The 12,641-nt window shown below is 44.6% G+C and overlaps 1 protein-coding gene across 2 annotated transcripts in view; it reads right to left on the reverse strand.

Moving 5' to 3' along the window:
* The window catches only part of PKHD1 (PKHD1 ciliary IPT domain containing fibrocystin/polyductin), a 242,753-nt gene that overhangs the window by 126,465 nt on the left and 103,647 nt on the right, over window positions 1–12,641 (reverse strand). For both annotated transcript variants that reach the window (XM_083729646.1, XM_083729647.1), the window contains one exon: window positions 1,872–2,079. In XM_083729646.1, coding sequence (XP_083585772.1) covers window positions 1,872–2,079 — 208 coding nt within the window. The remainder of the gene's footprint in view (window positions 1–1,871; window positions 2,080–12,641) is intronic.

Genomic DNA, 12,641 nt, shown 5'->3' on the forward strand with positions numbered 1-12,641 from the left:
TGGTTTGTTTGATGATAAATTTGCCAATGTAATATTATTTGCCATGATAATAAATTTGCCATGATAAATTATGCAATGATAAATTTGCTTAAGACTTTAAAGATGCCACACGACTCTTTGTTGGTTTTGGTTTCCAGAGACTACCCCTTTGGAAATAGGAGATGGAAGGTCTTTGGGGCTTGGAACACATGTTTAGCTCTAGTGCTGAGCTCCGGATTATGTGCTGCAACAATGAGTGGGGTTTTCTGAGAATGCAAATAATAGTTTCCCTTCTTCTCCAATTGTACCCAGTCTACACATATAACCATGCACATAAGTGGCCGCTTGAGTTGTGATGCAACCACATGAATGCAGCTTCACCGTACAAGTGCAAGGGTACAGTAATTTCTCCTATATCATTACAAGCAGTACTGTGCATACTAATAGTTCAGTCCTTGAAATGTTTACGAGAAGACCCACTGAGTGCAATAAGGTTTAGGGCACAATCCAAATCTCCCCACCCTTCCACACCAGTAGGACTTTACAGAGCAGGGCATTTGCAACCCTGCTGGTGCACAGCAGCGAAAACAGATGGTTGGCGGGAGGGACACAGTTAAGATGGCTCTGCACACTTATGCACCCAATGACCCCACACTGGGCCTCATGCAATGGCCGTGAGGTGGACCTGAGAGATGTTTGGATTGCTCCTTAGTAAATGTCATGAGCCACATGGAAATGTCTTGACAAGACTGGCCAGAGAAGGGCAGAGGAATGGGACGAGGGTGCCGAACTGGATTCTGGAGAAGAGCCCAGTGGTGTGGCAGGTGATGATCTAGAGGCAGTGTGGTGTAATGGTTAGCGTGTTGGACTATGACCTGGAAGACCAGGGTTCAAATCCCCACTCAGCCCTGAAACTCACTGGGTGACCTTGGGCCAGCCACCATCTCCTAGCCTACCTTACAGAGTTGTTGTGATGATGAAACTGGGAGCAGAAACTGGGAACCATAGACACCACCTTGAGTCTTTTGCAAGATAGAGGGGCTTGATAAATGTAACAGGCAAGCAGGCAGATAATGTTTTTGGATGGAGTGGGTTCTCAGAGAAAAGGCCCAGCTCAGTGACATCAGATAATCTGGCCACCACAGGAGAGCCACCGAACCTGCCTCCACTGCTGCCTCCTGTCAGGGAGGTGCTCCCTACCGCTGGGGAGGTAACACCCATTTGAGGCAGCCATGTCAACTCTGCCTCTGGTGCAAAGACTCAGCAGATCCAGCCTACTCATAGGAGTGCCCTTTGGCTTGCCCAGTCCTGTGGCTTGGGGGAAAACAGTGTGAATGACTGTGCCCCCTCGTTCTTCAAAAGGGAAGCTTTGGGGGGGATGTTAAGTGTTGGGACAACTTCTAAGCTTATGCGTGGCCATGTATCTTACAGTTCTGCTGTGACTTCTGAATCATGTAACCTGCTCTATGTTTAAGCATAGTAGGGAATCCTGGAATAAAGAGGAGGAGGAGGAGGAGAAGAAGAAGAAGGAGGAGGAGGAGGAGGAGAAAGTCGAAAACCTGTGTACTCAGTCAACCAGTGGAAGCCTGACAGTAATTGTATTTAGGATTGCAGCCTTAAACATTTCTAACTTAAGAAGAATAACCAAGAACAATTGTAATATTTAGAGAATTGAATCTGAATTAGAATATAGGGTAACTAAGTTTGTTCTAGTATAAACTTTCGTGTGCATGCATTCTTCTTCAGATACACTGAAGCAGAAGTCCAGTAGCACCTTAGAGACCAACTCAGTTTGTTCTTGGTATAGGCTTTCATGTGCATGCACACTTCTTCAGATACCAAGACCAACTGTATGAGCTTTACATTAACATCAAGGTCTGCTGAAAAAATACCTGAGTGGAGATGAAACATAGAGTTCTGTGCCATTTACAGTCTTGACAGTCACGACTTCCTCTTGTTTCTGGGCACTTCTAGGCCCTCCTCCACATATAACAACTTCATCTCCAGGTTTCCAGTCCACATGATCCACCAGAACTAATTTTGTATCATTGGGACGTGCGGCTGATTTCAAGTGTGTGACTGTCACTTTGGGGACACAACCTACAACATAATGTGTAGAGACATAAAGAGAGACAAGGAGCACAAAGGTATTGTAGCTTGACATTTTCTTCATACAAACTAAGCATTCTGATCTCATCTCCCAAGTATTTCAAACCTACAATTCAAGCAAAATCAATAACAAAAAACTATGCATGCTTGCACTGTTGGAACAACCTCTTTGGTGCTACATTGAATTCCTCCCAAAGCTTTTAAATGGATTTATGAATAATATGCCACAACAGTGGCAATGCTCAGAGAAATGGGTGAAGTCCCAGGTCCTTCTTCTGAAAGTTTCCTTAAATGTTCTTCTTTCCCTTTCAGTAAAGCTAAAGCTAATGTATTAATATGAATCGTCTCATTAAATAATCATTCTCCCCTCTTCTGTGTTTGTTTTAAACTTAAAGCCAGTTAAAATACAGAGCAGCACACTCATTTTTCTTCCATGCACACTGAAATGATCATGTAGAACAAAACAAAGACGAAAACCCTCAAGCACTTGGAGGCCAGCAGAGAAGGGTGATGTGGAAACAGAGAAAGCAATGATCCATGCTGACTATGCAGTCGGTATTTCTGATGCAACTGTAATGCAAACAAAGGATTCTAAAAGTCCCCATGTGAGTGGAGGCGGTAGACTCTGTTTTGCATATCGATTACCGTATCAAGGTCAGTGTGAAGTACCTGAGAACCTTTTGGTTCTTTTCAGGAAGCTTGTCATCTACAAATTACAGTGGTGCCCCGCAAGACGAATGCCTCACAAGACGGAAAACCCGCTAGACGAAAGGATTTTCCATTTTGGAGGTGCTTCGCAAAACGAATTTCCTATGGGCTTCCTTCGCAAGACAAAAATGTCTTGCGAGTTCCTGTGGGGTTTTTTTCCTCCCCCCCCCTTTTCCCAAGCCGCTAAGCCGCTTATCAGCTGATCCGCTAAGCCGCTTAACAGCTAAGCCGCTAAGCCGCTTAACAGCTGAGCCGCTAAGCCGCTTAACAGCTGAGCCGCTAAGCCCGCTAAGCCGCTAATAGCGCTAATCCGCTAAGCCACTAATGGGCTTGCTTCGCAAGACGAAAAAACCGCAAGACGAAGAGACTCGCGGAACGGATTCTTTTCGTCTTGCGAGGCACCACTGTACTGTTTATACAACACCATCAAAATGCATGGCATTTTGTAACAATTCCATAACCAAAAATTTAGGATCCTACATCCAATGAACTTACACATTTGGTGTTGACAATGTGGAAAGAAGAAAGTGGCAAGGGGTGTGAGCAAACGCTGGATTATGCATTTAGGATTGGTAGAAATCATAGAGCCATAGAGTTTGAAGAGATCCCAAGGGTCATCTAGCCCAGCCCCCTGCAATGAAGGGATCTCAAGTTAAGGTGAGTTTTGAAGAGTTACAGGGCACCACATCTACACAGAGAGAAGTCCAGAGATGCTGGGCAACAAAAGAGCGCAGAAACATTTTTTAAAGTATGAGGCTTCCAAGAGTCTGAGGATGGCGGAGTTGCAGGAGCAAAGATCACAGAAGATATTGGAATACAATGACATCTAGTACAATACACACAAGAGAGGAAAGGAAACCATTTATTGTAAGTAATGTTGTAGGCATATTAAAAGGCAACTTAAACCATGTGGAATTGTCAATGCCTCCTATTTACTGTGAGCTAAGATGGTTAAATAGGCAAAGTTATGCACAGGCCATGCCAAAGGAAAAACCTAAAAGACAGATATCAGTCTGCATGTCTAAAATGCAATAAATAAATACACTGCGTTGACCCCACTTAGACAAGCCTTCTCAGACAGGACTGATTTCCTGAAGTCTTGGACTACCCCCTACATCATCCAATGGCTGGGACTGATGGGAGTTAAGAGTTGGGAAAGCTGAGTGAAATGAAAAACAAATGATCAGTTCCTGCCATTAATACAATCACATTCCATTCAAAATTAGAAAACAAGGATCTGAACTCTCATGGCATAACAAGCAATCTATGACCACAAGTATTAATGAGTACATCTATACCCGTATACTGGGAACCTGACACTTGATTAACCTTCATGAATTGTGGAAATCATCCAAAAGCAGAAAAGATAGATCATCAGCTTTCCCAGCTTTCATAAATTACTGGTTCATTAGCTGAAAGTTCCAACAGCTGTGCCAACCAGGAGTGACTAATAGTTGCTGAAGTCGCCTTCCGTGCCATTTTAGCATCGCCTTGAATTCCCCCAGAGAAACTTCCACTGAGTTCCACCTCTTCACAACAACAAGCTGGATTTCCTCCAAAAACTGGAGTCTGAGCCAATTCCAAAGAAAATTTGGCACTGGGATGAGGGAAGAACTTAGGGAGAACAAGGCCTGGGGGGCAAATGCTTCCTCTGACGATTTTCAAGATGATCCATCACCCCTTTGCTTGCCCTCTGCAACAGACGAAATGCTTTGGGAAGAAGACTTGTCACCAGAAACAGATTGTTCACAAGGGGCTATTGCAAGCACCACAGCAGTACTTGGGGAGGGGGGCAGAAATAAACCCACCAGAGATGGCATTCTATTTCTCATAAAAGGATGGCAGTCAAAAGCAAGGGAAATTAAAATCACAACGATTATTCTTTACCAAAAGGCCTGCCACTGGAAACATTCCCAAGTACTAAAATATGGATTGGCTCAATGCAACTCCTCAATTATTTAATTCATTTTTTAATTATTAACTAGTGCCGGTTGGAAAACAACTCTTCCACAGACTATTTTTGGAGGCAACACCTACACCAGTTAGAACAGAAACATAACCGTGCACTCTGTAAATTAAGACACATAAATGCTTTCAATGTATTGCAATATCAACAATGCAGCATACTGTATTACGCCGAATATCTACAAAATAACTGGATGCGACCTGCACTCTTCTGCAACAGTACTTGTGTGGAGCACCCCATTTCAAATCCATTGCCATCATCATTCTCAGCTGCTTTAGAAAGTAGGCTCCATCCCACTCCCCATTCTTCTTCAACTCAAAAGAGAAAATAAGGTTTTTGGGGAAAACTCAGTAGACTAGGTACATAAAGCTGCTTTACAGATGCATCCTTTGAGGTGTTAAATAACCTGCTTGTGCTGAAACTATATATTTGAAGTTTAACACAATAAAACAAGAGGAAAAATATTACAGAGTATGCTGAAACTATTGTTGATGGCTGTAAACAGAGGCTGGCAACCATTTTTTTCTGCCAAGGACAACATTCATCTGTCATCTTTTCCTTCAGTCATCTGCCGGGGAGGACATGTGCCAGTGGAGTGTAGGGACCCAACCAAGGTAATGTACCTGGGAAATACTGTTGTTGGGTGTGGGACCTCAGAAAAAAAATAGTCAGGGCTCCTGTTTTTATTTTTCTCCACCGCCCCCTTTCCATCAACATACTATTAGGCCAAGGCCACAGGATTAGTTTTGTTTTGTTTCAGGAGGAAAATAAAGCTTATCTTCCCCACAGAAGAATGCTGCCAAATTTGAAACCAGCAAATAATAATAATAACAATAATAACAATAATTTATTATTTATACCCCACCCATATGGCTGGGTTTCCCCAGCCACTCTGGGCCGCTTCCAACACAATATTAAAATACAGTAATGCATCAAATGCCAAGATCTCCATGGGCTACCAAAAAACACTTGGAGTTTTCCCCCATGAATTTTCTTACCTTCTGCTATGGGCTTCCCCAAGTGCAGTGGGGTAATTTGGGGGCAATTTCCATGCCCTCAATCCTGCAATTCAACACCCACCCAATGCAAAAACCCGTAACATGCCGCTGAGCTGGAGTTGTAAGTGCTCTGCATCACCCGAAGCGCCCTGTGACTCACCAACAAGTGAATCTGCAGCCTTCAGAAGCCTTTGGCCTTTCTTTGCTTCTTTCAAGATAGGTCTCTACATTAGTAGGGTCAATATGGACCCCAGTCTACAAAAGGTTACCAGCTACCAGAGGCGCCAACTTGCCTCTCCACGCAGCAGGCCAAGCCACATGGCATCCTGCCAGTGCTTGAACGCTGGGGAGCGCGGAGCTGTGCTCTGTGCTCAGCCTCCTTCTCCTCATGCCATTTGAGGGGGGGGGGAGAGAGAGAGCGTGGCTGCTGGGCTCCATGCTCAGCCTCCATTTTCGTGCATGTGCCTGGCAGGGGCAGAACACGCGGAGGGAGATATTCACTCCCGCTCATTCCAACCCCCTCCCAGTTCCTGGGCTCTTAGGCAGGGCCTGGGGTCTGCGAAGGGCACCTGGCAGCAGCAGGGAATGTCGGCCCCCTCAATATTGGGAGGGCAGGGGCCCCTGCCTCAAAACACTGAGGGGACTGAAGCCTCTTGCACCCCCTATACCCGGCTCCTCTGCCAGCTACCCCTGTTCTACATGCAAACCATGTGCAATACCATTGAATTGTGGCCCTGTAGCAACAGCTTGCATTCAGTTTTTCTTCAGCAGCTCTGGAAGCCTAAAATCTTCCTCCAAACATTTTGCCAAACAGCTATTGGATAAGTTAAGGTTGACCTGAGCAAACTGCCGCCATTCAAAATCAACCTGGATTTCCTCTTCTATCTTTTCTATTTGTGCTTTGGCAACATTATGAGCACCAGGGTAGCTGAAATAGGAAGGAGCTTCCACAACTTCTATAAATCAGGCGCTGTTTGTTCCGTCGTGAAAGTTTAGAGCCTCCTCCGTAAGCCACTTCAGGCCAAATTCTCTGTGTAGGCAGCTTGTTGATGCAAAGCAAACTTCTCTCAAGTTGCTTATATGCTGGTTGACACTCTGCAAGCTTTTCATACGTTCCCTCTGATAAAACAGGAGGTCTTTGCTTATTTATGATGACTAAGTCCTCTAGACATGGAAAATGAATCTATTCCGTATCACTATTTGCTGCTAAGGAATATTCAGTGTCCTGGGTTACCGAGAACTCCTTAAGCAAAACCCCCTGAAGCTTCCTAGTATCAAAGAGAAAGTACTTCAGAAGGAGATCAGCCTACTGGAGGAATGTAGAATTTCCCATTGCATCATGGTGCAAAATTTGGAACTTTTCTCGTACCATCTCACATCAGACAACTTTTCCTCTTTCTTTTCCCCCCATGCATAATATTTTGGAAAAGGGATAACTACCTAGAAACACAAATATTAAATTAATCACCGTGTTTTGTAGCTTATACTTGGGAGCAATTTTCAAGAACGTGTTATTCCTCTTACCCAAGAAGCAGGCCTTCAAGACAATTCTTATCCATAAGTCTCAAAGTATTTCAGTAGCTAGGGGTCTTCACTTACCTGGGCTCCAGGGGCCCATTCTTTTTCCTCCCCATTCACCCGTGGGTGGAACGCTCAGCGTCTCCCCTTCCAACCACACAGGCATTGGTGGCAAAGGTCTGTTGGAACAGGCCAATCTGGAGACACCAGGAAGGGGGGTGTCTGGGGGTCCAGCGGCCATAGCACCCTTCACAATGGTGGCACTGGTGGGATCGTAACATCTGGTGTATGTCAGGGGATGCCCCCCGCCTTATTTATTAAACAGTAGGTCAGTGCTTGATACCAGATACATACCCAATACCTTGGCCAAAACCTACTTACACCTGTAATGAATAAAAGTTCTAGCCTATTTCAACCCGATACTAGTGTCCTGGATCCCTCGTCCTGGATCCTATTAATGGGATACTCCATTCCCCTAGAAGGACAGGCAGAGGCTTACAACATCCCCTCCAACCATGCCTAACCCACCAAAGTTGGGAGGAAGGCAAAACCCTCAGACAAGGCCAACTAGTCTGACAGAAAAATACCTCCTGGCCCCGAATATGGGGACTGAGAGCCTCCATAGCGAGGTCAAGCACCAAACAACTACTCCTGGTAACAAGATGAAACCAAGAGAGTGTGGGTAGGAAAAAGAGGGGGGGACCGGTGGTGCCAGTGAAGGACTGGGCCACCTTTTATTTTTATGGAGTGGACTGGAGTGAAGTCCTCTTTGGACCCCAGTCCACTCCGCCCACCACCCAAAAGACCACCCCTGGGCTCACCTGTAATTAGTCAATTTGCAGGCAGGCTGAATCCAAGTCCCTCAGCCAGTGAGAGAGTGGATTGGTCTCTTGCTGACCAGAGTTCCAGGCAAGGAGAAATTCCCTAGGGCTGAGGCATCAGAGGCCTGGCAGCAATGCCACACCCCGGAAGGGAATGAGCAGAACTCCCCGCTGCCTTTCCTCTTCCAATCTCCCTGGTAAGGTCCACAACACCGCCCTGCAATCTGCTACTGGCAACAACAGTCTTGTTTTTAGTCAATTATTTTACCATTTCCCTAAATCATTTATTAAAAGCACCACATTTAGGATTTAGTCCCGCCCAACACTAGCAAATTAAGTTAGGGTGAACCAACTGCTGCATTACAATATTGCAACCATTATAATGCTAGCAAAGTGCTGCCAGTATTTTCCATAGGCATTGCCAGTTGATAATAGCATCAGGGGCCAAGCTGGCAAGATGTGATGTGCAATGCAATGAACCTGTAATTCAGATTGCACTGCTATGAAAGGGAGGAAGATATCGTGAGGGCTAAGTGCGTAAGTACAAGACAGACTCATCACCAGCTTCTCACATTTTCCATTATTGCCAGTTAATCTCCTAAGCAGTTAGTGAATGAGACAGAATAAGCGCTTTTAGGAACATCAGTGTAGGGCAAGATGATCATCCAAATGTTAAGATCTGTTGCCTATAACTTCAGGAGCTAAAAGTCGGTCATTATGAAGGGGAATTGGAGGGGTGGGGGTGTGAAGAAAGGAAGACTGATGAGTCCTTGGTTAAAAGACAAACCTAGGATTTGGAATACATAAACCTCTAGGATGCCTTGATTAGATTACTTGCTGTGATCTAGATCCACATTTCAACAGGAGCTCAGCTCTAGTTCACATTTTTAAACAACTATTCATGATTCATGCTTTATGTCAAAGTACATAGCATCTTCCACTGAAATGCTAAAATAAGGTGAGAAACCAAAGCTACTTCCAAACAGGTTGCTCCCAGTGTTACCCAATCACTGGGCTTCTTTTGGCTATAAGAAGAATTGTGTTTAACTCTCCACACTGCTGGGTGCATGCACTTTTTTATGTATACATTCTGCTATGTCATATCCAGTGCTGAAGATGAGGAACAGGAAGGTCCAATTCACCTGAACAACCATTTGAAGCAAAGCACACATTCACTATAATCTTTGCAGTAGACACCATTTCATTGCCCTGCAAGGAACAGCTTGCATCTGGATGCGGCAAACTATAATGCTGGGGGGGGGGGGGGGGGAATGACTGAGGAACCCTTTCCATGTCATTTCAGCAAGGTGGTTTATTGTGGGAACTGGAAAGGTTTTTTTCTTCTGATTTATTATTTAAATTGGTGTTACGATGTAATAAAATAAAAAGAGCATATTAAAATAAAAATTTAAAAAGCATTTTAGTGCTATTTCCAACTAGATAAAATTAGCAGTTAACATTAAATAAAAAAATTTAAAAACAACAAAATACTAAAATGGTTATGATGCCTGTGTGCTGAGCTGTTACTGGTTCAGCCACCGGCTATATAGCCAAGCCTCCCTCAAACTCCTGCCCTTCAAATATATGAAGTATCACTAATGGTATCTACACCAGGAGAGATTGTACTATTCTTGTGGTAGGGAAAATACAGGATGACAATAATTGGACGATGCATTATATAAATGCTCTGTCCAAAGTGAGCAATCTAAATATTGCAATTCCATGCTAAATGCCTAGTATGGAAACACCTCAATCAGCTCAGAGAGACCCAAAGCTCTCAGTGTTGCCTGAGAACTGGATTCAGAACTACAGTGCCTTTGTTTAGTTTATTCTGCATCCAAGATTCAGGTTTGCAAAGACTCTGTAATTATCCATAAGAGAGCGAGAGAGGCAGGAGCAACACAGAAGGACAGGGTGAAGGGTGAGAGAATTCCTGACTATGTCAGGAATAGTATCAAGGTACTCTGTATACGTCATGTTCACACCCAAGTTCAGACACTTCCAGTGTTGACTCTTGCACCAGACACCGGTCAAACAGTTCATCTGTGCCGTAGTGGGGGGAAATGGATAGGTTTGTTTTATTTGCAGCATGTCATCTGTAATTCTTTTGCATGCTATCTCTTGGACAAAGCTTGCACCACCTGAAATTCTGCATGTTCTCTCAGGAACTACAGCCAGCCCGTCTAGATTGATTATTATGGAAAGGACAAAGATATGGCCAAAGCCACCAAGCTAGATTTCTCTTTGGAAACTTGTCAGGAGAGTTTCTTGGGGAATACATATGAACAGAGCCAGAGACATTGATAAATTTCTCTTCTGAACAATCAATAATAAAAAAAAAAATCCCTCCATCCTATTCAGGCTTCTGCTGTGGACACAAGGGCCATAATTACATTGTCAAAAATTCAAGTTACCCCAGCTGACTGAGACCTCCTTTAAACCTGACATGTGATTGGCAGGCAGTTTATGGGGAGTGGGGTCTGATTGGCAGGGGAGCTGGGTAAAGCCAAAGGCAACAGTGCAATTTCCCCATCTACTCCGACCACCCGAGCACAGGACTGCCGCGTGGAGAGAATTCTGGGAAAACCCTTAGTCATATTAACATATCAAAGGAAGAAGCTGACAGGCAGTTACTAAACAATCAGGATTCAGCCATTGCTATAGAACGCTTCCTTCCAAATTTTCTATTTGGAAGGAAAATAAGAAATTAAATTACATTCAATCCTGTCTACTCAGACAGCTGATTTCCCTCCCCCTCAAAAGCCTGTTTGTTTAATGATTTAGATCTGCTCTAGCTATACACATTTATTTCAAAACTATAAAAATGTTGACAAGCACTCCAATTTGTTTTATACTACAAGCTAGGTTGATGCCATATTGGAACCAGGAAAATGTGTTTGTATTTGACATAAGCAGCATGAAGGCAGAAAAGTATGTGTTCTTTTTTTCCATTTTACTTATAGAGGCTCAACTGCATTACGACTAAATGGTGGATTACACGCTTTGAGTGAAACTTAATTGTACCCATGCACTGGAACTGTGCCTCGGACAGGAGATGGGATGGCAAGCCCAATATTTCTTGCATCATTGCTGAAGACTTGAAACCAAAAGATGTTTCCAATAGAATGGGCAAGGCCACCCAGTTCTTCTCCCTTACTGACTCTTTTTGATCACCCAGTCTACTCTCTACAGCCATGGACATGACTAGAAATAGTCATTGGTATTTCATGTGGATGTTCCTTTCGTCTGTCTTTTTATGGCACCTAGGTCAAATGCTCTGGAGACAAGGTCCTGTTGCCTTCCATACAAATTCTTCTCCTGCTAGCAAAACAGGGGGAAGGCATTGGACACTAGTAAAATCCAAGCAGAAAGAAAATGCTGGCACTCCATAGTTCTGTCAGGTCATCAATCAGGAGAAGAAGCAAGACCAATAAAAAATGTTGCTCTGTATCTTCACACCTCTGAGAGAGGTCCTCCTCTTCAGGGCTCCTTCCAATGCTGTTCAGACCTTGGGATGCAGGTCCCATGCGTTTCCTCTGCCTCCTGTACCACATCATGGTAGAAGGCTCGCGTTTGGAGCTGGCTAGCACCCTTTGGTTTTATTATCTATTTATTTACTTCTGGAAACATCAGGGTTCCCTTGAGAAGGCCAACACTGCCCTCGTGTTTCTCAGTGACCTCATTCTGTCAGCACTCACCACTTGAATTCATTATCAGCAAGGGTGATGTTTGAGATATCGCCAGCCACAGGAACAGTGTGGCATATTAAGCAGTTGCCTGGGCAATGTAAATTGAATAGCCTGACCTTGGTGGAAACGGAGACATCCGTCCAAGAATTTCACTTGCGTAATTGGGCCTTTCTTCTTTGTGATGCTCTTCAGAGTAAGCAGAGACCATTTTGCACCTTCAAGCATTAATGTGTGTTGGTTGTATTTAATTAATGTATTTTGATATGCTGTATATCATATACACGCGGGTGTATATGATATACATATACGCAGGATGCGGGTTACGCTGCGGGTAAAACCTCAGCGCCTAGGACTTGCCGATCGCATGGTCGGCGGTTCGAATCCCCGCGGCGGGGTGCACTCCCGTCGCTCGGTCCCAGTGCCTGCCAACCTAGCAGTTCGAAAGCACCTCCGGGTGCAAGTAGATAAATAGGGACCGCTTACCAGCGGGAAGGTAAACGGCGTTCCATGTGCTGTGCTGGCTCGCCAGATGCAACTTGTCACGCTGGCCACGTGACCCGGAAGTATCTGCGGACAGTGCTGGCTCCCGCCTATAGAGTGAGATGAGCGCACAACCCTAGAGTCTGGCAAGACTGGCCCGTACGGGCAGGGGTACCTTTACCTTTACCTTTTAACCCGTCCTATGACCGTATCATGAAGGGCAGGATAGAAATTCTTAAAATAATGAATATAATATTTGGTGTGGCGCTGTGAGTTAAACCACAGAACCTAGGGCTTGCTGGTCGGAAGGCCGGTGGTTCGAATCCCCGCGATTGGGTGAGCTCCCGTTGCTCGGTCCCTGCTCCTGCCCACC

This window comes from Podarcis gaigeae (assembly GCF_964106915.1).
Source record: "Podarcis gaigeae genome assembly, chromosome: 3".
In the NCBI taxonomy this organism is placed as follows: Eukaryota; Metazoa; Chordata; class Lepidosauria; order Squamata; family Lacertidae; genus Podarcis; species Podarcis gaigeae.